Source organism: Pseudophryne corroboree, chromosome 4 (assembly GCF_028390025.1).
Source record: "Pseudophryne corroboree isolate aPseCor3 chromosome 4, aPseCor3.hap2, whole genome shotgun sequence".
Classification (NCBI taxonomy): Eukaryota; Metazoa; Chordata; class Amphibia; order Anura; family Myobatrachidae; genus Pseudophryne; species Pseudophryne corroboree.
In genome coordinates, this window is record NC_086447.1 from 866,070,421 (window position 1) to 866,095,158 (window position 24,738).

The 24,738-nt window shown below is 49.5% G+C and overlaps 1 protein-coding gene across 9 annotated transcripts in view; it reads right to left on the minus strand.

Moving 5' to 3' along the window:
- TTC7A (tetratricopeptide repeat domain 7A) overlaps positions 1-24,738 on the minus strand; it is a 914,714-nt gene that overhangs the window by 610,577 nt on the left and 279,399 nt on the right. For 8 of the 9 annotated variants that reach the window (XM_063918709.1, XM_063918713.1, XM_063918708.1 and 5 more), the window contains one exon: positions 21,141-21,219. In XM_063918709.1, the coding sequence (XP_063774779.1) occupies positions 21,141-21,219 (79 nt within the window). Of the gene's footprint in view, positions 1-21,129; positions 21,220-24,738 lie in introns of all 9 variants that reach the window. The other variant, XM_063918716.1, reaches the window with a different exon arrangement.

Genomic DNA, 24,738 nt, shown 5'->3' on the forward strand with positions numbered 1-24,738 from the left:
ACGTTTAACAAAAAAGGTGATTCTCCCTGCGCCTGGGACGGCTTCACTTAAGGAGCCGGCAGACCGCAAGTTGGAGACTACGTTGAAATCTATTTATGTGGCCAATGGGAAACTACTCAGACCTACCATTGCCTGTGCGTGGGTGAGTAGTGCTATTGAAAAGTGGTCAGAAAACTTGTCATCAGATATTGACACAATAGATAGAGACGAGATTCTCCTAAAGTTAGGTCATATCAAGGACGCTGCTGCGTACATGCTAGAAGCAATGAAAGATATTGGTCTCTTGAGATCAAGAGCCGCTACCACGGCGATCTCAGCACGAAGGGCGTTGTGGATTCGCCAATGGAATACTGACGCAGATTCCAAAAGGAATATGGAGGCTCTCCCGTATAAAGGTGAGGCCTTGTTTGGAGATGGCCTGGATGCCTTAGTTTCTGCGGCTACCGCAGGGAAGTCGACATTCTTGCCTAACGCTCCTGCGCCGGCAAAAAAGACACATCACTCTCAGATGAAGTCCTTTCGGCCCAATAAATACAAAAAGGGTAAAAGTTCCCCTTTCTTTGCGGGTAAAGGAAGGGGAAAAGGGAAAAAAGTCTGCAGCGTCTCCAGGATCGCAGGAGCAGAAATCAACCTCTGCTTCTGCCAAATCTTCAGCATGACGCTGGGGCTCCCTTGCGGGATTCCGCTCAGGTGGGGGCACGTCTGAAACTTTTCAGTCAGTTCTGGGTTCAATCTGGCCTGGACCCGTGGATCTTACAAATAGTGTCCCATGGGTACAAACTGAAGTTTCAAGACATTCCCCCATGCCGATTTTTCAAATCAGCCTTACCAGCTTCTGTCCCAGACAGGGAGATGGTAGCAGCAGCAATACAAAAATTGTGTCAGGATCAAGTCATTGTCCTGGTTCCTTTGTCGCAACAAGGAGAAGGGTATTATTCAAGCCTCTTCGTAGTTCCGAAGTCGGATGGCTCGGTCAGACCGATTCTAAACCTGAAAACACAGAATCTCTACCTGCAAAGGTTCAAGTTCAAGATGGAATTCCTGAGGGCAGTGATTTCCAGTCTAGAGGAAGGGGACTTCATGGTGTCAGTAGACATAAAAAATGCCTACTTACATGTTCCCATTTATCCTCCACATCAAGCTTACCTGAGATTCGCGGTACAGGATTGTCATTACCAGTTTCAGACGTTGCCGTTCGGACTCTCCACGGCACCGAGGGTATTTACCAAGGTGATGGCGGAGATGATGGTCCTCCTTCGACAGCAAGGAGTCAATATAATTCCTTACCTGGACGATCTCCTGATAAAAGCAAGGTCCAGGGAAAGGTTGGTGCAGAACATTGCACTCTCCCTGACAGTACTTCAACAACACGGTTGGATCATAAATTTTCCAAAGTCACAGTTGGAACCGACGACAAGATTGTCCTTTCTAGGGATGATACTGGACACAGAAGTACAGAGGGCATTTCTTCCAGTAGAAAAGGATCTGGAAATCCAGAGAATGGTCAACCAGATTCTAAAAGCAACAAGAGTGTCGATTCATCAATGCATTCGGGTGTTGGGGAAGATGGTAGCGGCCTACAAGGCCCTACAATTTGGCCGATCCCATGCCAGAGTATTCCAGTGGGACCTGTTGGACAAGTGGTCCGGATCCCATCTACATATGCATCAGAGGATAATCCTGTCATCCAAAGTCAGAATTTTGCTCCTGTGGTGGCTAAACAGTTCTCACCTCCTAGAGGGACGAAGGTTCGGGATTCAGGACTGGGTCCTGGTAACCACGGATGCAAGTCTCCGAGGCTGGGGAGCAGTCACACAGGGGGAAAGCTTCCAAGGAAGATGGTCAAGTCAAGAAACTTGTCTTCACATAAATGTTCTGGAGTTGAGAGCCATATACAACGACCTTCTACAAGCGGTGCATCTTCTTCAAGATCAACCCGTACAGATCCAGTCGGACAATGTAACAGCAGTTGCGTACATAAATCGTCAGGGCGGAACAAAAAGCAAAGCGGCGATGGAAGAGGTAACAAAGATCCTCCTCTGGGCAGAAAGACATGCAAGAGCTCTGTCGTCAATTTTCATTCCGGGAGTGGACAACTGTAAAGCAGACTTCCTCAGCAGACACGATCTCCATCTAGGAGAATGGGGCATCCACCAAGAAGTCTTCGCAGAGGTGACAAGTCTTTGGGGGGTTCCTCAAGTAGACATAATTGCATCTCATCTCAACAAGAAGCTTCAGAGATATTGTTCCAGGTCGAGAGACCCGCAAGCAATAGCAGTGGATGCACTAGTGACCCAGTGGGTGTTTCGTCGGTGTATGTCTTCCACTTCCACTAATTCCAAAAGATCTCAAGATCATAAGAAGAACAAGGGTTCGAGCGATCCATATTGTCCCAGACTGGCCAAGGAGGGCTTGGTATCCAGATCTTCAGGAGTTGCTCACAGAATATCCTCGGCCTCTTCCTCTTCGCGAGGACCTGCTGCAGCAGGGGCCGTGCATGTATCAAGACTTACCGCGGCTACATTTGACGGCATGACTGTTGAGCGCCGGATCCTAGCCCGAAAGGGTATTCCCAAAGAAGTCATCCCCACTCTTATTCAGGCCAGGAAAGGAGTAATGTCTAGACATTACCACCGTATTTGGAGAAAATATGTGTCTTGGTGTGAATACAAGAAGGCTCCAACGGAAGAGTTTCAGTTAGGACGTTTTCTCCATTTTCTCCAGGCGGGTGTGGATGCGGGCCTAAGATTGGGTTCAATCAAGGTCCAAATTTCGTCCTTGTCCGTTTGCTTTCAGAAACAATTGGCCTCCCTTCCAGAAGTTCAGACGTTCGTGAAAGGGGTTCTTCACATCCAACCTCCATTTGTGCCTCCGGTGGCACCATGGGATCTTAACGTGGTGTTGCAGTTCCTTCAATCCGATTGGTTTAAACCTCTCCAGGAGATAGGGTTGAAGTTTCTCACTTGGAAAGTGGTCATGCTGTCGGCCTTTGCATCCACAAGGAGGGTGTCTGAGTTAGGGGCCTTGTCTCACAAGAGCCCGTACTTGATCTTCCATGAAGATAGAGCTGAGTTAAGAACACGTCAGCAATTTCTTCCAAAGGTGGTTTCTTCTTTCCATATTAACCAACCTATTGTAGTGCCAGTGGCTACTGACACATTCGCTGGTTCGAAATCTCTGGATGTTGTCAGAGCTTTGAGAATTTATGTCGCAAGAACAGCTCAGATACGGAAAACAGAGGCTCTGTTTGTCCTGTATGCTCCCAACAAGATTGGGTGTCCTGCTTCTAAGCAGACTATTGCGTGCTGGATCAGAGGTACGTTTCAACACGCTCATTCCACGGCAGGATTGCCGGTACCAAATTCGGTGAATGCCCACTCTACAAGAAAGGTGGGCTCATCCTGGGCGGCTGCCCGGGGGGTCTCGGCAGTAGCGGATCTTGCCACGGGCAAGCAGTACTTTTGCCTGGGGCGCCGCCTTCCGGAGGGCGCCGCACCATGGCAAGATCCGCCACTGTGCCCTCCGCAGTGCCCCCCGCTGTGCCCCCCGCTGGTCCCCCGCTTTGAAGGGAACCAGACGCTAAGCGTCTAGTTTCCCTTCATGGAGAGGACTGTGCTGTGCGGTGCGCGATAACGTCATCGCGCACCGCACAGCATAGTGGCACAGACACTAGGGGTCATAATTGACCTCTAGTGTCTATGCTGTGCTATGGGAGAGACGTAATGACGTCTCTCTCATAGATCCGAGGACAGACACAACCATCCGAGGACAGGAGAAGAGCGGCGCCGGCGGAGGAGGTCTGGAATCAGGAGCGGGGATTGTAAGTATACTTTTATTTATTTTGTTTTTCTTTTCAGCTGCGCTACAGGGGGCACAAATGGGGGCGTAACTGACCACGCCCCCATATGAAGCCATGCCCCTATATTTGCCCGGGGCGCCACAAGGGCAAGATCCGGCCCTGGGTCTCGGCATTACAGCTTTGCCGAGCAGCTACTTGGTCAGGGTCAAACACGTTTGCTAAATTTTACAAGTTTGACACCTTGGCCGATGAAGACCTAAAGTTTGGTCAATCAGTGCTGCAGGGTCATCCGCGCTCTCCCGCCCATACTGGAGCTTTGGTATAACCCCATGGTACTGAAGTCGACCCCAGCATCCTCTAGAACGTATGAGAAAACAGGATTTTAATACCTACCGGTAAATCTTTTTCTCCTAGTCCGTAGAGGATGCTGGGCACCCAACTCATTGCGTACTTTACCTGCAGTAGTTATTTTGTTATAGTTACACAGGTGTTGTGTTAAAATAAGAATTTACTCACCGGTAATTCTATTTCTCGTAGTCCGTAGTGGATGCTGGGTACTCCGTAAGGACCATGGGGAACAGACGGGCTCCGCAGGAGACTGGGCACTCTTAAAAGAAAGATTAGGTACTACATCTGGTGTGCACTGGCTCCTCCCTCTATGCTCCTCCTCCAGACCTCAGTTAGGGAAACTGTGCCCGGAAGAGCTGACATTACTAGGAAAGGATTTGGAATCCAGGGTAAGACTCATACCAGCCACACCAATCACACCGTACAACTTGTGATAACTATACCCAGTTAACAGTATGAACAACAACTGAGCCTCATTCAACAGATGGCTCATAACAATAACCCTATAGTTAAGCAATAACTATATACATGTATTGCAGAAAGTCCGCACTTGGAACGGGCTCCCAGCATCCACTACGGACTACGAGAAATAGAATTACCGGTGAGTAAATTCTTATTTTCTCTGACGTCCTAGTGGATGCTGGGTACTCCGTAAGGACCATGGGGATTATACCAAAGCTCCCAAACGGGCGGGAGAGTGCGGATGACTCTGCAGCACCGAATGAGCAAACTCAAGGTCCTCCTCAGCCAGGGTATCAAACTTGTAGAATTTTGCAAAAGTGTTTGATCCCGACCAAGTAGCAGCTCGGCAAAGTTGTAAAGCCGAGACCCCTCGGGCAGCCGCCCAAGAAGAGCCCACCTTCCTCGTGGAATGGGCTTTTACTGATTTAGGATGCGGCAGTCCAGCCGCAGAATGTGCAAGTTGAATCGTGCTACAGATCCAGCGAGCAATAGTTTGCTTTGAAGCAGGAGCACCCAGCTTGTTGGGTGCATGCAGGATAAACAGCGAGTCAGTTTTTCTGACTCTAGCCGTCCTGGAAACAAAGATTTTCAGGGCCCGGACTACGTCCAGCAACTTGGAATCCTTCAAGTCCCGAGTAGCCGCAGGCACCACAATAGGTTGGTTCAAATGAAACGCTGATACCACCTTTGGGAGAAATTGGGGACGAGTCCTCAATTCTGCCCTGTCCATATGGAAAATCAGATATGGGCTTTTACAGGACAAAGACGCCAATTCTGACACACGCCTAGCTGAGGCCAAGGCCAACAGCATGACTACCTTCCACGTGAGATACTTCAACTCCACGGTCTGAAGTGGCTCAAACCAAAGTGATTTTAGGAAATCCAACAAAACGTTGAGATCCCAAGGTGCCACTGGAGGCACAAAAAGGGGCTGAATATGCAGCACTCCCTTAACAAACGTCTGAACTTCAGGCAGTGAAGCCAGTTCTTTTTGAAAGAAAATAGACAGGGCCGAAATCTGGACTTTAATGGATCCCAATTTTAGGCCCATAGTCAGTCCTGACTGTAGGAAGTGCAGAAATCGACCCAGCTGAAATTCCTCTGTTGGGGCCTTCATGGCCTCACACCAAGCAACATATTTTCGCCATATGCGGTGATAATGTTTTGCTGTCACATCCTTCCTAGCTTTTATCAGCGTAGGAATGACTTCAACTGGAATGCCCTTTTCCATTAGGATCCGGCGTTCAACCGCCAAGCCGTCAAACGCCGCCGGGGTAAGTCTTGGAACAGACAGGGCCCCTGCTGTAGCAGGTCCTGTCGGAGCGGCAGAGGCCAAGGGTCCTCTGAGATCATTTCTTGTAGTTCAGGGTACCAAGTTCTTCTTGGCCAATCCGGAACGATGAGTATAGTTCTTACTCCTCTCTTTCTTACTATCCTCAGTACCTTTGGTATGAGAGGAAGAGGAGGGAACACATAAACCGACTGGTACACCCACGGTGTCACTAGAGCGTCCACAGCTATCGCCTGAGGGTCCCTTGACCTGGCGCAATATCTTTTTAGCTTTTTGTTGAGGCGGGACGCCATCATGTCCACCTGTGGCCTTTCCCAACGATTTACAATCAGCTGGAAGACTTCTGGATGAAGTCCCCACTCTCCCGGGTGGAGGTCGTTCCTGCTGAGGAAGTCTGCTTCCCAGTTGTCCACTCCCGGAATGAACACCGCTGACAGTGCTAGCACGTGATTCTCCGCCCATCGGAGAATCCTTGTGGCTTCTGCCATCGCCATCCTGCTTCTTGTGCCGCCCTGTCGGTTTACATGGGCGACCGCCGTGATGTTGTCTGACTGAATCAGCACCGGCTGGTTTTGAAGCAGGGGTTCTGCTTGACTTAGGGCATTGTAAATGGCCCTTAGTTCCAGAATATTTATGTGTAGGGAAGTCTCCTGACTCGACCACTGTCCTTGGAAGTTTCTTCCCTGAGTGACTGTCCCCCAACCTCGGAGGCTTGCATCCGTGGTCACCAGGACCCAGTCCTGAATGCCGAATCTGCGGCCCTCGAGAAGATGAGCACTCTGCAGCCACCACAGCAGAGACACCCTGGCCCTCGGGGACAGGGTGATCAACCGATGCATCTGAAGATGCGATCCGGACCACTTGTCTAACAGATCCCACTGAAAGATCCTTGCATGGAACCTGCCGAAGGGAATTGCTTCGTAAGAAGCTACCATTTTTCCCAGGACTCGCGTGCAGTGATGCACCGACACCTGTTTTGGTTTCAGGAGGTCTCTGACCAGAGATGACAATTCCTGGGCCTTCTCCTCCGGGAGAAACACCTTCTTCTGTTCTGTGTCCAGAATCATGCCTAAGAACAGCAGACGCGTCGTAGGAATCAGCTGCGACTTTGGGATATTCAGAATCCAGCCGTGCTGTTGTAGCACTTCCCGAGATAGTGCTACTCCGACTAACAACTGCTCCTTGGACCTCGCCTTTATAAGGAGATCGTCCAAGTACGGGATAATTATAACTCCCTTCTTTCGAAGGAGTATCATCATTTCGGCCATTACCTTGGTAAATACCCTCGGTGCCGTGGACAGACCAAATGGCAACGTCTGGAATTGGTAATGACAGTCCTGTACCACAAACCTGAGGTACTCCTGGTGAGGTGGGTAAATGGGGACATGCAGGTAAGCATCCTTGATGTCCAGTGACACCATAAAATCCCCCTCTTCCAGGCTTGCAATAACCGCCCTGAGCGATTCCATTTTGAACTTGAACTTCCTTATATAAGTGTTCAAGGATTTCAAATTTAGAATGGGTCTCACCGAACCGTCTGGTTTCGGTACCACAAACATTGTGGAATAGTAACCCCGTCCTTGTTGAAGGAGGGGAACTTTGATTATCACCTGCTGAAGGTACAGCTTGTGAATTGCCGCCAGTACTACCTCCCTTTCCTTGGCAGCAGCTGGCAAGGCTGATTTGAGGTAACGGCGAGGGGGAGACGCCTCGAACTCCAGCTTGTATCCCTGAGATACCACTTGTAGAACCCAGGGATCCACCTGCGAGCGAACCCACTGGTCGCTGAAGTTCCGGAGTCGCGCCCCCACCGCACCTGGCTCCACCTGTGGAGTCCCAGCGTCATGCGGTGGACTTAGTGGAAGCAGGGGAGGATTTTTGTTCCTGGGAACTGGCTGTCTGGTGCAGCTTTTTCCCTCTACCCCTGCCTCTGGGCAGAAAGGATGCGCCTCTGACCCGCTTGCCTTTCTGAGGCCGAAAGGACTGTACTTGATAATCGGTGCTTTCTTAGGCTGTGAGGGAACCTGAGGTAAAAAAGTCGACTTCCCAGCTGTTGCTGTGGATACGAGGTCCGAGAGACCGTCCCCAAACAATTCCTCACCCTTATAAGGCAAAACCTCCATGTGCCTTTTAGAATCAGCATCACCTGTCCACTGCCGAGTACATAATACTCTCCTGGCAGAAATGGACATTGCATTAATTCTAGATGCCAGCCGGCGAATGTCCCTCTGTGCATCCCTCATATATAAGACAACGTCTTTAATATGCTCTATGGTTAGCAAAATAGTATCCCTGTCAAGGGAATCAATGTTATCTGACAGGGTATCAGACCAAGCAGCTGCAGCACTACACATCCATGCTGAAGCAATTGCAGGTCTCAGTATAGTACCTGAGTGTGTATACACAGACTTCAGGATAGCCTCCTGCTTTCTATCTGCAGGCTCCTTTAAGGCGGCCGTATCCTGGGACGGCAGTGCCACCTTTTTTGATAAGCGTGTGAGCGCCTTGTCCACCCTAGGGGATGTTTCCCAACGTAACCTGTCCGTTGGCGGGAAAGGGTACGCCATTAGTAACCTCTTAGAAATCACTAATTTCTTATCTGGGGAACACCACGCTTCTTCACACAATTCATTTAACTCATCAGATGGGGGAAAAGTCACTGGCTGCTTTTTCTCCCCAAACATAATACCCTTTTTTGTGGTAACCGGGTTAATGTCAGAAATGTGCAACACATTTTTCATTGCCGTAATCATGCATCGGATGGCCCTTGTGGACTGTACATTTGTCTCATCCTCGTCTACACTGGAGTCAGACTCCGTGTCGACATCTGTGTCTGCCATCTAAGGTAGCGGGCTTTTTTGAGCCCCTGATGGCCTCTGAGACGCCTGGGCAGACGCGGGCTGAGATGCCGGCTGTCCCAAAGTTGTTACGTCATCGAACCTTTTATGCAAGGAGTTGACACTGTCGGTTAATACCTTCCACATATCCATCCACTCTGGTGTCGGCCCCGCAGGGGGCGACATCACACTTATCGGCTCCTGCTCCACCTCCACGTAAGCGTCCTCATCAAACATGTCGACACAGCCGTACCGACACACCGCACACACACACAGGGAATGCTCTGACTGAGGACAGGACCCCACAAAGTCCTTTGGGGAGACAGAGAGAGAGTATGCCAGCACACACCAAAGCGCTATATAACAGAGGGATTTACACTAATACAAAGTGAATTTTCCCCCAATAGCTGCTTATATCACCTTTTGCGCCTAAATTTATGTGCCCCCCCTCTCTTTTTTACCCTTCTCGTAGTGTATACTGCAGGGGAGAGCCTGGGGAGCGTCCTTCCAGCGGAGCTGTGAAGAGAAAATGGCGCTGGCTGTGCTGAGGAAGATAGCCCCGCCCCTTCAGCGGCGGGCTTCTCCCGCTTTTTTGATAATATTTATGGCGGGGGATTAGGCACATATACAGTTTATAACTGTATTATGTGCATTTTGCCAAAAAGGTATACATATTGCAGCCCAGGGCGCCCCCCAGCGCCCTGCACCCACCAGTGACCGGAGCGTGTGGTGTGCTGTGGGAGCAATGGTGCACAGCTGCAGTGCTGTGCGCTACCTTATTGAAGAACGGAGTCTTCAGCCGCCGATTTTCTCCTGTTCTTCCGTCTTCTGGCTCTGCAAGGGGGACGGCGGCGCATCTCCGGGAACAGACGATCGAGGTCGGGCCCTGTGTTCGATCCCTCTGGAGCTAATGGTTCCAGTAGCCTTAGAAGCACAAGCTAGCTGCAAGCAGGTAGGTTTGCTTCTCTCCCCTCAGTCCCTCGTAGCAGTGAGTCTGTTGCCAGCAGATCTCACTGAAAATAAAAAACCTAACAAATACTTTCTTTTCTAGTGAGCTCAGGAGAGCCCACTAAGTGCATCCAGCTCTGGCCGGGCACAGATTCTAACTGAGGTCTGGAGGAGGGGCATAGAGGGAGGAGCCAGTACACACCAGATGTAGTACCTAATCTTTCTTTTAAGAGTGCCCAGTCTCCTGCGGATCCCGTCTGTTCCCCATGGTCCTTACGGAGTACCCAGCATCCACTAGGACGTCAGAGAAATTTATTTTCAGCATGTTGCTGCAATAGTTCATGCCCGTTGGCATGTGTTATGCTGAATGCCATGTTGTGCGGCATGGTTGAAGTGTGAGCTGGTATGAATCTCACTGTTGGCTTAAAAGTAAATCCTTTTCTCGAAATGTCCGTCTCCCTGGGCACAGTTCCTATACTGAGGTCTGGAGGAGGGGCATAGAGGGAGGAGCCAGTTCACACTCTGGAAAAGTCTTAAAGTGCCCATGGCTCCTGCGGAACCGTCTATACCCCATGGTACTGAAGTGGACCCCAGCATCCTCTACGGACTAGGAAAAGGATTTACCGGTAGGTATTAAAATCCTATTTTTTAAACAACTGCCATCCCTGCCCCCAATCACTGACAGTCTGCAGCCGCAGTGCTTCTGATGACGCGTTAGCAACTTAGTGCTAGTAAAAGTCCTTCCCGTGGTGTATAAGGGTTATGACATCTGTACAGCTGCAGTCACCACCACTGGAAAAAACATCAGGACGCTTACCCAATGCTAAGTTCAGAATCTCGGTCAGAGCACGGCCTCCAGTGTAAGCAATGAGCACCTGAGTTTGCAACCGTTCCTGCGATGCGTCCGCAGCAATCCTATAACATAAAGCAGGGAGATGCAGGCTGTGCAGGAATTCCAGCAGGTACTGTATGCTCGTATTTTTTAAATGGAAACCATTTACAAGGCAATGCCAGGTTGGTTTTGTCTTGCAAAATGATTGCCAATTTAAAAAATTCGGGCACCGCCTGCATTCCCACACAGCCTGCATCTCACTGGCTATTACATAAGCCCCAATATCTTCGTGCATCTCTTTAGCCAGTGCACGGGAATGGCCAATACATTCCACATTCTGTGCAGCTCAATCAGTCCTGCGACACCGTGCGACTTTTACAGATCCAGTCACAATAAACCCTAGTTTACGTGAAGACTGGCATCGCGTGCCACTCACAATCTGCCCCAGTGTTTGCAGAAAGTATAAATTCCACACAGAGCGCGCTACACAGCTTCATGAGAGACACATTATACCCTATTACTCTGAATTATAAGAAAATATCTGACTGTCCTCTGCCAAGCCTGGTGATGTCTCTCTGACGAATCTGCCCCCCGGCAAACAGAGACACCTGTACTCAGCTGCCGCTCATATTACTTTCTGCTGGATAATCTCCTATGACTCTTGCTACCAGCACGTGGGAAATCTTTGCAGAGAACTGATTATTCTTCAGCCGGATTCCAGGCTTCCCACGGACAAGGCTCTGAGAGTGATTTACAAGTTCCCAACTGGTCATGTGTACAGAAATATCCGACAGCTATTAGCAGCTATCGCCTCCAGGACGCTCACTACTACTCAGCCCCCAGTGAGCAATAATTATAGTGGGAATCCTTTCTGACTGTTCTTATCTGTTGTCCTGTTTTCAGAGGTACACGCAATGCCAATGATCAGGATTTGAGCGATTCTTTGCGACAGCGTGAGCGAAGATCACTAAAAACTCCTGCACAGAGGGGGTCATTCCGACCTAATCTCTCGCTGCAGGTTGTCGCAGCGCAGCAATCGGGTCGGAACTGCGAATGGCAGCCGTCGTTGCCTAGCGATCACATGTGAGGCAGAGGCGGTCGCTGGGCGGGAGGGGGCTGGACGGCGGCGTTAAGCCGCCGTTTAGGGGGCGCGGTCCGGCCAACACAGGCATGGCTGGACCGTTGGGGGGTGGCGGGCCGCGGCGGCTGCGTGATGTCACACGCAGCCACTGCGGGCCGGGGAGCGTTGAGTAGCTCCCGGCCAGCACGCTAAAGCTGCGCTCGCCGGGATCTACTCTTGAAGTGCAAATGCATCGCCGCTGTGCAATGCCTTTGCACTTCCGCTGGGGAGGGGGGGGGGGGAGATTGGCACTGACATGTGGGGCGGACTAGCCCTGTGCTGGGCGTCCCCCCGCATGTCAGTGTGAATGATCGTAGCTGTGCTAAATTTAGCACAGCTACGATCAACTCGGAATGACCCCCCAGAGTGTACACACGGGGGCGCTGTTGCACTCAAGATACATTGTATCAGAAAGGTCTGGGGAAAGTGCTTGGCTGCTACTGGGAGTAGGCTTAGCGCATGCACGGAAGTGGTCTCATGGGCGTGGTATGGGAGTGGTGCGATGTGTCTATGACACTGGTTGTGTACACAGATGTCCAAATGCTCACATAGAAGGCCATACTGATGGAGAACGTGCACCTGCCAAAGACCAGGTGCAAGGTTCTATGGTGCGACTGATGGTGGCATCCGCGGACGCGCCCAATCAGTATTACAGCGCCAACGGATGCTGACAGTGGTCTTCTCTGGCCTTTCACAGTCAGCCACACGGAAATACACCAGGAAAGGGCTTTGTACAGGCAGTTGAATAAAGTTGCAGACGGGCGACCACCAATAGACGTGGCCGCGTCTCCATCCATCTCTGAATCTGCCCCATTGTCTCTATTGTATGTGTGGATAATACACATAGAGGGTCCAGTATATTTTGTCGACATTAATCATTCTGAAATTCATCATGACGTTACTGATTAAATGTCGGCATGATTAGAATGTCGACAAAACAGTCCCAGGAGTGTAGCGGTCACTTACATGCTTGTAGGTCCCTAGTGGCTCCGATTGTTTCTTGTGGCTCCGGTGGTCAAGTGATGATGACTTACAGCTGTCATTCAGCTGTGTGTTATGAACCACAGGTAGTGGTTCATTCCTATTTTATGTTTATAGTTCTCTTGCAGGCCAGGATTTCCTTTTGCTCTGGTTTAGAAGATATTTGTTTGCTGTCAGTGGTGAGTCTGTGTAATTGCAGCCTGTTTCCATGTGGTTGGTCTCACATGTCTGCTAATTGCATCTTGTCAGTTTGGAGTCATGCAACGGGGCAGCTGCACGACATAATTAATTAGGCCTCTCTGTTATATGCTGGCTGAGTGCAATTCACAGACGCTGGTGATATTTCTAGGTTTCCAGTCTTCCAGAGTGTTTGAGTTCTGAGCTTGTTCCTGCCAATTCCTGAGCTCCTGTCTAGCAGTGTCTGACTAGCTGCTTCCTGTGTCGATTCCTGTGTTAGTTCCCATGTCCTGCCGTGAAGCATTCCTGTCCTGAAGTCCTGTGGCTTTGCCTGTGCCGGGTCGAGTTTCTAGCTTCTTGGTGTCCACCGGTCTGTCGTTTGGGATTCTGCCTGTCCTCCAGTTCTGAGAGTCTGTGTCGGCAGATTTGGGGGTTCCTGTCCGTTTGCCAGTATTTGTACCGGTTCCGTGAGTAGCGGCTTTGCCGCGTCCGTCGGCCTAGGCCGCTGTATTCCTTGGTTGTATCTGTCACTGGTGTTTTGCAGAGGGTTCTGCTTATGCTGTCACCGCCGGTACACAAAAGTATTGTGTCGGCGTGTGGTCAGCATTTCCTTTGTTGTTCTTTTCCTTTGGCGGCAAGCCGCACATACATTTAGTTTTAGGCTAGTTAGTAGCCCCTGGCTTTGGTTATTTCAGTTAGAGGGCCCCTTGTTATTACCCTGTTTCAGTTCACGCTTTGTCCCTCTTTAAGACCTGAGGGGGCATCGGAGTTGGGCAGACCTAATCCGCCCTTCAAACGCGGCTGCCATGGGCCCAAGAAACCATAGTCCTGCAAGCGTGAATTGACAACACGGGTAAAACAACGGAGGTAGGGTGCCAGGGGCTATTCCCGTTCCATTTCACCAAATCCAGTATTACGTCCTGGTGCTCTGGACTCACTTCATAACATCTCCTTGTTCTGAGCACCAGGAACCTAACATTATCACCAGCCATACCACAAAAAAGAAATAAAACTTTTTTCTTTTTTGGCCCAGTCCAGTGTCTAGTCTAGAATCCAGTCCGATGTTTAGAATCCAGTCCTGTCTAGAATTCAGTGTGCAGAATCCAGTCCGGTGTTTAGAATCCAGTCCTGTCTAGAATTCAGTGTGCAGAATCCAGTCCGGTGTTTAGAATCCAGTCCTGTCTAGAACTCAGTGTGCAGAATTCAGTCCGGTATTTAAAAATCCAGTAATGTCTAGAACTCAGTGTGCAGAATCCAGTCCGGTATTTAAAAAAAAAAAAAATCCAGTTTTGTTTTGTCTAGTTTAAAAATTCAGTCTTGCCTTGTCTAGTCTTGCCTTGTCTAGTCTTGTCTAGTTTTAAATCCTCCTATGTCTACTATGCAAGCCCTGCAGGCATCTCTCTCAGCCCTGAACTCTGCTTTCAGTGCTTTGAAACCTGAGTGACTAGAAGTTTTGCAGCAATCCTGAAAGCAACTGCAAAACCTTCTGACTAAAATCTTGCTCATCTTGCCAGAAGTCGTTGAGAGTACATCTATCTCTAAAGAGACTCTTGTTCACAGTATGGTGACAAGAGAATCCTCTGGTTTAATTGAAGAGAAAAGGTTTAAAAGTTTTCTGCTGCCCAGGCTCTCAGAAGAGGAGCGTCTGCGTCGCAGAAACTTAAACTTATGCCTATATTGTGGGGGTTCAGGCAACTATCTGCAGACCTGTGAGTTGCGCAATCCAAAGTGTGGTGACAAGTCTTGCCCTCTGGCCAAGTTGAGTCAGGATACAAGACCTACTCCTGTCTCTACTGTGGCAGAGGTACTTGTCACACATCCCACACTAAAAAGCTCTCTGTCCTATAATTGGGGTCCTTGGGCAAGGGAACCCCATTATAGATTCAGGAATCAAAGAGAATGTTTCTCTCCTCTCTTGATTTTCCTGTTCAAGCAGAGTTGCACACCCCTGGAGCGGTACCTGATGCCCAGAGTGCTGGAGCGGTACCCGATGCCCAGAGTGCTGGAGCGGTACCCGATGCCCAGAGTGCTGGAGCGGTACCCGATGCCCAGAGTGCTGGAGCGGTACCCGATGCCCAAAGTGCTGGAGCGGTACCCGATGCCCAGAGTGCTGGAGCGGTACCCGATGCCCAGAGTGCTGGAGCGGTACCCGATGCTCTAGCTTATAGAGGGACATCATATATTATAGCTCAGGTTTCCATACCAGAAGGGGTCTCAGAAGCTGTTACCCCAGGTAGGGACTTGAAAAGCGCACCCCCAGAAAGGGTATCTAAAACCATAGTTTTAGAAGGGAACTCGAGAAGCAAAACCCCAGAAGGGATCTTTGAAGTAATATCCCCAAGTGGGGTCTCGAGAGACGCAGCCTCAAAGAAGGGTCTAGAGGTCGCTTCCCCAGGAAAGAACTTAAGAGGCATAGCATTAGTGGAGGTTCTGAAGGTTATAGCTTCAGCAAAAGTCCCGGAAGTCATAGTCCCGGGAGGAGTTTCGATAATTATCGACTCAGAGAGGGAGGCCAATGGCTCAGTCCCAGTGAGGGAAGCCGATGGCTTGGTCCCAGTGAGGGAGGCCGATGGCTCGGTCCCAGTGGGGGAGGCCGACGGCTCGGTCCCAGTAAAAGAATCCGAGGTGCTGACCCCAGCGGGGTTCCTGAAGGTCACTGCCCCGGGTGGGGTTCAGAAAGTCACTACCCCGGGTGGGGTTCAGAAAGTCACTGCCCCGGGTGGGGTTCAGAAAGTCACTGCCCCGGGTGGGGTTCAGAAAGTCACTGCCCCGGGTGGGGTTCAGAGAGTCTCAGCCTCGAGTAAGGTCAATAGTGACCAGGTCCTAGCAAAGCACTCTAGTCAGTCAGATGGGAAGGAAACAGATCCTGACTCTGTTGATATCTCAACATCCATAATCTTTGATGGGGACTTAGTCCAATTTCTGGCGCTTTACAAACACTATTACATCATTATGTTATCTAGACCATTTCTGGGCATCACTTCAGAGAACCTTGTGCTCTATCTGATTTATTCCTTTAGAGGAGAGCCTTTTGAGTGGGCGACCAGCCTAATGAAAGCTGAAGATCCCATTCTTCAGGATCCCCCAGCATTTAGTGATGCAATTATTAAAAGATATGGTTCCAAAGAAATTGGTTCAGGTTTCTCTAGGTCACTTATCTTGTCTGCTGAGAGTTCACCGGATACTGTAGACTTGGCACAAGAGTCTCAACCCGTTGTTTTGACTGCAGGATGTGCTTTTCTCTCTTCTTCTAATAATAGTACTTTGCCTGAAAGTTCAGTTCCCAAGGGTAAGAAACCCATTTCTGATTTGAACACAGCCTTGCTGGGTGGTACCATCAGTTCAGACAATGTTTGGGGAATTACCTTGGTCAGACCTAAAGAGCTTTGTAAAAAGAAGAAGAAGAAGAAGAAGAAGAAGAAGAAGAAGAAGAAAAAGAAATAATTTTTGACTCTTGCCTTGATATATATATATATAAAAAAAAAAAAAGTTTTTTTTTCCTTGTCTTGTGTCCAGTGGCCACCGTCAAGGGGAGGGCACTGTTACAAGCTGTTGTTACAGCTTGTTTCTGTTTTCTTGTCTGTTAGACCAGTGTGTCAGGTTTTTTTTTGTATCCCTTGTTTTGGATAGTCTGAATTTTGGGGTCCTTTGACCCCTCCTCAAGGGGGGGGGGGTAATGTTATGAGCCACGGCTGTGGCTCATTCATATGTTTCATTTTGGTTATGTATTTTATGTTATACTTCTGTTTATGTTCCCCGTGGGTGTCATGGGGTGCTCGGAGCTCACCCTTAAGGAGAGGATACTGTTATGAACCACAGGTAGTGGTTCATTCCTATTTTATGTTTATAGTTCTCTTGCAGGCCAGGATTTCCTTTTGCTCTGGTTTAGAAGATATTTGTTTGCTGTCAGTGGTGAGTCTGTGTAATTGCAGCCTGTTTCCATGTGGTTGGTCTCACCTGTCTGCTAATTGCATCTTGTCAGTTTGGAGTCATGCAACGGGGCAGCTGCACGACATAATTAATTAGGCCTCCCTGTTATATGCTGGCTGAGTGCAATTCACAGACGCTGGTGATATTTCTAGGTTTCCAGTCTTCCAGAGTGTTGGAGTTCTGAGCTTGTTCCTGCCAATTCCTGAGCTCCTGTCTAGCAGTGTCTGACTAGCTGCTTCCTGTGTCGATTCCTGTGTTAGTTCCCGTGTCCTGCCATGAAGCATTCCTGTCCTGAAGTCCTGTGGCTTTGCCTGTGCCGGGTCGAGTTTCTAGCTTCTTGGTGTCCACCGGTCTGTCGTTTGGGATTCTGCCTGTCCTCCAGTTCTGAGAGTCTGTGTCGGCAGCATTGGGGGTTCCTGTCCGTTTGCCAGTATTTGTACCGGTTCCGTGAGTAGCGGCTTTGCCGCGTCCGTCGGCCTAGGCCGCTGTATTCCTTGGTTGTATCTGTCACTGGTGTTTTGCAGAGGGTTCTGCTTATGCTGTCACCGCCGGTACACAAAAGTATTGTGTCGGCGTGTGGTCAGCATTTCCTTTGTTGTTCTTTTCCTTTGGCGGCAAGCCGCACATACATTTAGTTTTAGGCTAGTTAGTAGCCCCTGGCTTTGGTTGTTTCAGTTAGAGGGCCCCTTCTTATTACCCTGTCTCAGTTCACGCTTTGTCCCTCTTTAAGACCTGAGGGGGCATCTGAGTTGGGCAGACCTAATCCGCCCTTCAAACGCGGCTGCCATGGGCCCAAGAAACCATAGTCCTGCAAGCGTGAATTGACAACACGGGTAAAACAACGGAGGTAGGGTGCCAGGGGCTATTCCCGTTCCATTTCACCAAATCCTGGTGCTCTGGACTCACTTCATAACATCTCCCTTGTTCTGAGCACCAGGAACCTAACACTGTGAATAACTTCCCTGATCCTAACCCTCCCTCTAGTGCCTAACCCTCCCCTCCTGTAGCCTAAATATAACCCCCCACTCACGCAGCCTAAATCTAACCCCCCCCCCCTCCTGTAGCCTAAATATAACCCCCCACTCACGCAGCCTAAATCTAACCCCCCCTCCTGTAGCCTCACTAACCTATCGCTCCCGCAGCCAAACCCTAACCCTTGCATCCCACAGCCTATCCCTCCTCTCCAGTAGCCTTAATATAGCTCTCCGCCCCGCAGCTTAACCCTAACCCCCCTCCTGTAACTTTACTAACCCGCTGCTACCGTAGCCTTACACTAACTCCCGACTCCCACAGCCTAACCTTAACCCTCCCCCCTCAGGCTAACACTAACCTACTGCTCCCACAGCCTAACCCTAACCTACACCTTATGTAGCCTAACCCTAGCCCAGTCCCCCTGTAGCCTAACCCTAATTCTCCCCTCCCACAGCATAACTCTAACTCACCCCTACTGTAGCCTAACACTAACCATCCCCTCTTATAACATAACCCTAACCCACTCCTCATGTAGCCTAACCCTAACCGTCCCTTCCTGTAGCCTAAACCTAACCATCCTCCCCTGTAGCATAACCCTCCCCTTCCTCAGCCTAACCCAAACCCTCCCCTCCTGTAACATAACCCTAACCCTCCCCTTCTGTAGCCTAACCCTAACTGTCCTCTCCTGTGGACTAACCATAACTCATCCTTCCTGAAGCATTACTCTAACCCGCCTCTCCCTCAGTCTAATCCTAATATCGGCATTCTGCAGAATTTTGACAATTCACATATCGACATTCTGCAGATGTCGGCATGTTCCATGTGGACAGAACTACAATGTCAACATCATGGCTGTCAACATTGTGATTTATGACATGGTGTCGACATCCCCACATACAGACATCCTATCCTAGCAACTGCTGTATTTATATTTTAAATTTTCAAGATCAGACACACTTGTGTACATGCTGCCTGCACTTCCTAGCGTTTACATTTTATTGGCCACGTACATTTCTGGGTGCCCAGGAAAGTAGGCACATATGTCACACATTTATATACAAACAGGTTAACTGTATAATGAAAGCATATATACTGGACAAAATTTTAATGCTATAATGGGAAAGGCTAATATCCAATTTAAAACCGTTAGTGATGTCACTTCCACCAGCTTAGCCCTATTTGTCTTGGACATATCCAAATCATATCAAATGTAGTTAGCAAACATACATACACACAAGCACACAATGTTCAGCGGTGGAGATTACAAATGGGATCGCGATGGAAAACATCACTGTGATTAAATGCACTTGGTTCTAACCCTTCTGCTGCAGCCTAACCCTACCCTCCCCCTTAGCCTAACCCTAACCTCCCCTCGTAGCCTAACCCTAACCTCCCCCTGCAGCCTAACCCTAAGCATCCCAACCCCCCCCCCCAGCCTAACCCCAACCTCCTACTGCAGCCTAACCCTAAGCATCCCAACTCCCACCCCCAGCCTAACCCCAACCTCCCACTGCAGCCTAACCCTAAGCATCCCACCCCTCCTGCAGCCTAACCCTAACCTCCCTCTGCAGCCTAATCCTAACCCACCCCCCCACAGCCTAATCCTAAACCTCCCGTCTGCAGCCTAATCCTAACCCCACCCCCCCTCCGCAGCCTAACCCTAAACCTCCCGTCTGCAGCCTGTTACCCTCCTACCTGTAGCCTAACCCTAACCTCCCCCTGCAGCCTAACCCTAAGCATCCCAACCCCCCCCAGCCTTACCCCAACCTCCCACTGCAGCCTAACCCTAAGCATCCTACCCCTCCCGCATCCTAACCCTAACCTCCTGCCCGCAGCCTATCCCTAACCCTAAGCATCCCAACCCCCCCAGCCTAACCCTAACCTCCCATTGCAGCGTAACCCTAAGCATCCCACCCCTCCTGCAGCCTAACCCTAACCTCCCCCCCCCTGCAGCCTAATCCTAACCCCCACCCCCCACAGCCTAATCCTAAACCTCCCGTCTGCAGCCTAACCCTAACCTCCCCCCCTGCAGCCTAATCCTAACCCCCACAGCCTAATCCTAAACCTCCCGTCTGCAGCCTAACCCTAACCTCCCCCCCCTGCAGCCTAATCCTAACCCCCCTCCCAGTCTAATCCTAAACCTCCCGTCTGCAGGCTAACCGTTACCCTCCTACCTGTAGCCTAACCCTAAGCCTCCCGTTCGCAGACTAACCCTAGCCACCCCCTGCAGCCTAACCTTAAGCCTCCCGCAGCCTAACCTTAAAACCACCCCTTCATGATTTTTCCAGATGCAATACCAATATTTTTTTAGGGGGTATCCAATTAGATCTCCCGTAAAAATAAAGTTTTTTTGTGAGAAAACACACAGGTTCAGCGAAACAGGTTCAGCGTTTATCTGGGACTTTGCGGGACATGTACTAAGCAGTGATAAGAGTGGAGAAGTGAGCCAGTGGAGAAGCTGCCCATGGCAACCAATCAGCTGCTCTGTATTTGTTTATAGTATGCAAATTATAAATGTTCCATCAGTGCTGATTGGTTGCCATGGGCAACTTCTCCACTGGCTCACTTCTCCACTTTTATCACTGCTTAGTACATGTTCCCCTTTGTTTCCCCTAAGCCTCCTGACCACAGCCTAACCCTAGCACTCCTGCCTGCAGCCTAACCCTTACTCTCCTGCCTGCAGCCTAGCCCAAACCTCTTCTCCTTACCTTAGCCCTCACGCAGCCTAACCCTATCCCCCCACCCCACACACACACACATAGGCACACTTGCAGCCTTACCCTAACCTCCCCCACCTTGCAGCCTAACCCTAACCTTCCCTGGAAGCCTAACCCCACCCCCCATCACAGCCTAACCCTAACCTCTGTGATCTGTTGGTTATGTCAAACTATGCAGCTTCGGATCTACTGCATTAAAATCGGGCTGTCATCGGCTATCTGAGTAACCCAGGTTAGCCAGGATGTCCATCAAAACCACGCTGCCAGAGCCAGTGAATCTGCTCACAAGGAAGCAGCCACTGATTTCGGCATGCCCAGAAAATGAGGCCAACATGCACCAACTTTCTACACTGGCCCACATCCCTGTCTCAAATGCCAGGACATGCCGCTGACATTTAGGGATGGCGACAGGCAACCTTTACAAAGAGCAGGGGCAAGTCGTCCCTATTTTCTGGATGTGCCAAACAACTGACATGCTGCTTGCGTTTGCCGGCGCGGCGGGCAGAGTTCCAGAAAGCCGGGGCATCTTGTCCTCGTATTCTGGGTGTGCCGAAGCCGGTGACTGCATCCTCGGACTGGAATGGCTACCCGTGGCACAGCGTCTAAGTCACACCAGGTGTCTTGCGCTATATGCCAGACAAGATACAGCAGGTGTATGAGGACACTTCTGCACAGCAACTAGCATTGTAAGGTATCTAATAAACATAAGACACACCTGTAACTTACCATCTTGAATGTCTGTGTTGCTTTTGTCTCTACTACTCTTAACACATTCCGGAGCTCTTTTATTCCTTTTAAAATATTTCTGGGAGGTTAAAAGAAAGAAAGAAAGAAATTGCATCAGTCATTGCTGAGAAAAGTATGACTATGTACTGCTTATCAATTCATATACACATAATAAAAATATAAAATTATGGGGGTAATTCCAAGTTGATCGCAGCAGGATTTTTGATAGCAATTGGGCAAAACCATGTGCACTGCAGGGGAGGCAGATATAACATGTGCAGAAAGAGTTAGATTTGGGTGGGTTATTTTATTTCTGTGCAGGGTAAATACTGGCTGCTTTAATTTTACACTGCAAATTAGATTGCAGATTGAACACACCCCACCCAAATCTAACTCTCTCTGCACGTTATAGCTGCCTCCCCTGCAGTGCACATGGTTTTGCCCAATTGCTATCAAAAATCCTGCTGCGATCAACTTGGAATTACCCCCTATGTCTAAATATACCGTATGTGTTTGTGTGTGTATATAAATACATATATACACCCATCAGCGATAACATTAAAACCACCTGCCTAATATTGTGTAGGTCCTCCTCGTGCTTCCAAACAGCTCTAAACCATCGAGGCACGGACTCCACAAGACCTCTGAAGGTGTCCTGTGGTGACTGGAACCAAGACGTTAGCAGCAGATTCTTTCAGTCCTGTAAACTGCGAGGTGCGGCCTCTATGGCTCGGTTTTTCCAGCACATCCCACAGATGCTCGGTTGGATTGAGATCTGAGGAATTCGGAGGCCAAGTCCATACCTTGAACTCTTTGTCATGTTCCTCAAACCATTTCTGAACAATTTTTGCAAAAATGTTTAGGTACAGCAGGTGGTACATGTCAAAGTAACATCTACATAAATGCCAGGACCAAGGTTTCCCAGCATTGCCCAGAGCAACACACTGCCTCCGCCAGCTTGCCTTCTTCCCATAGTGCATCCTGGACTGGTGCTACCTCTTCTCCAGGAAAATGACACACACACCTAGCCACCTTCTTCCATTGCTCCATGGTCCAGTTTTGATGCTCATGGGCCCATTTTAGGCGCTTTCAGTGGTAGACAGGGGTCAGCATGACCACTCTGACCAGTCTGTGGCTATGCAGCCTCATATCGCACAAGCTGTGATGCACTGTGTGTTCTGACACCTTTCTATCATAGCCAGTATTAACTTTGTCAGCAATTTGTTTTACAGAAGCTCTTCCGTGGGATAGGACCAAACATACTAGCCTTCTCTCCCTACATGCATCAATAAAGCTTGGGTGCCCAAGCCTTATTGATGCACGGTTCCCTGGTTGTCCTTCCTTGGACCACTTTTGGTAGGTACTAAGCACTGCATACCGGGAACAACCCTCAAGATGGAGATGCTCTGACTCAATCATCCAGTCATCACAATTTGGCAAAATTGCTCAGATCCTCATGCTTGCCCATTTTTCCTTCTTCCAACACATCAATTTCAAGTGTTCACTTTCTGCCTGATATATCCCAACTCTTGATTCACCCGTCCCCCTAAACTCTGACCCCACCCCACTTCATCTATCGACACCCCCCCCACACACACACACACACACACATACACACTCTGTCCGGCCCCCATATTCACTCCCATTACTGGTGGCACTGCGGCCCTCTACTTCCCCGCTGCTAGATCTGTCCCACCTCACTAGCAGTGGAAGCCATTGGGGCCCACGCCCTGACTCCCACTGCTTGCACGTGTTAGAGACGAAACAGACTTTTCGCAGTTATGATACAAATGAAAATGGAGACTGGCTGTGATGTATCTTACATGCTCAGTAGGTGCCGGAACTCTCAGGCAATGACATCACTGATACTGGTGGGAGGGGTGATTGACAGGCAGAGGCGTTCACTGCGCGGGAGAGGGCGGCATGGCTGCGATTAGGCCGCCGTTTTGTGGACGCGGTCCGGCCAACATAGGTGTGGCCAGACCGCGCGGGGGCGGGCCGCAGCGGCTGCGTGGCGTCACACGTAGCCGCTGCGACCCGGGCAGCGACGAGTAGCTCACGGCCAGCACGCAGGAGCTGCGCTGGCCGGGAGCTACTCCTGAAGTACAAAAGCATCGCCGCTGTGAAATGCTTTTGTACTTCTGCAGGGGGTGGGGGTCGGGCCTGACATGCGGGGCGGACTAGCCCTGTGCTGGGCGTCCCCCCGCCTGTCAGGTCTGAATTAGGCCCAATGTTGTTAGGTTACTCCTCTCATTAGCACCAATATACAGAGACAGTGATAAGATGGGGAACATCCAGAAGGCATTTTTCAGAAACCGTACAGCATTATGTGGAACAGTATGGTCACCTAATGGCCTACATAATGACTGACATCAAAGTTATAGCTAAGATCACAATTAAATCTCACGCAATATATATCCGGAGAGGGTCCACACCCACGTATTCTTTTATATATATACTGGGGTGCGAATGTAATGACAGGAATTGCGAATCCCTGGGGAGGGGGCAGGGCCAATATGATGCAACTCAATGATAATCGTGTCATTTTGGCCCAACTGCCACTTCTTAGACCCATCCATGATGGGGACAGGGCTTAATGACACTAACTCCCCCTCAGTGATCCGCTGAACCTGCTCTCCAGGGCTTCTCTTGAAGAATAGTAAAAAATCGCCACGTATGCCCTTATTGAGAGTATAGGACAATTCTCATGTATCAATACCTCCAGAGCACCCATAACAAATTAATCCATTAGGTCACCATATCCAGACCTTTTACACACGCTGTATCTCATTTAAATGTCTTGATCCCTAAAATAAAATCTGTGTTTGGTAGAGAATTTATATTGTAAGCTCCAATGGGGCAGAAACTATTGTGAACTTGCAAACATAATTTTCTGTAAATGGAGCATATGCTGGCACTTTATAAATAATTTATTAATAATGGGGTAATTCCATGTCAATCAAAGTTCCATTATTTTCGTTCATAGCCTTTTGAAGTATACTTTAAGGTTCAATTCAAACAAGAAAGGGACAAGAAAACTCATCTGCCTTATGTTGATAATGCTAATGGAACCCACTTTTTCTTTGGCACAAAAAAAATTATTAAGTATGAAGTAAAGGAACGTATAATGGCCCTCATTCCGAGTTGTTCGCTCGCTAGCTGCATTGCACACGCTAAGCCGCCACCCTCTGGGAGTGTATCTTAGCTTAGCAGAATTGCGAACGAAAGATTAGCAGAATTGCGAATAGAAATTTCTTAGCAGTTTCTGAGTAGCTCCAGACTTACTCCTCCACTGCGATCAGTTCAGTCAGTTTCGTTCCTGGTTTGACGTCACAAACACACCCAGCGTTCGCCCAGACACTCCCCCGTTTCTGCAGACACTCCCACGTTTTTCCCAGAAACGCCAGCGTTTTTTCGCACACTCCCAGAAAACGGCCAGTTTCCGCCCAGAAACACCCACTTCCTGTCAATCACACTACGATCACCAGAATGATGAAAAAATAAGAATTTACTTACCGATAATTCTATTTCTCGGAGTCCGTAGTGGATGCTGGGGTTCCTGAAAGGACCATGGGGAATAGCGGCTCCGCAGGAGACA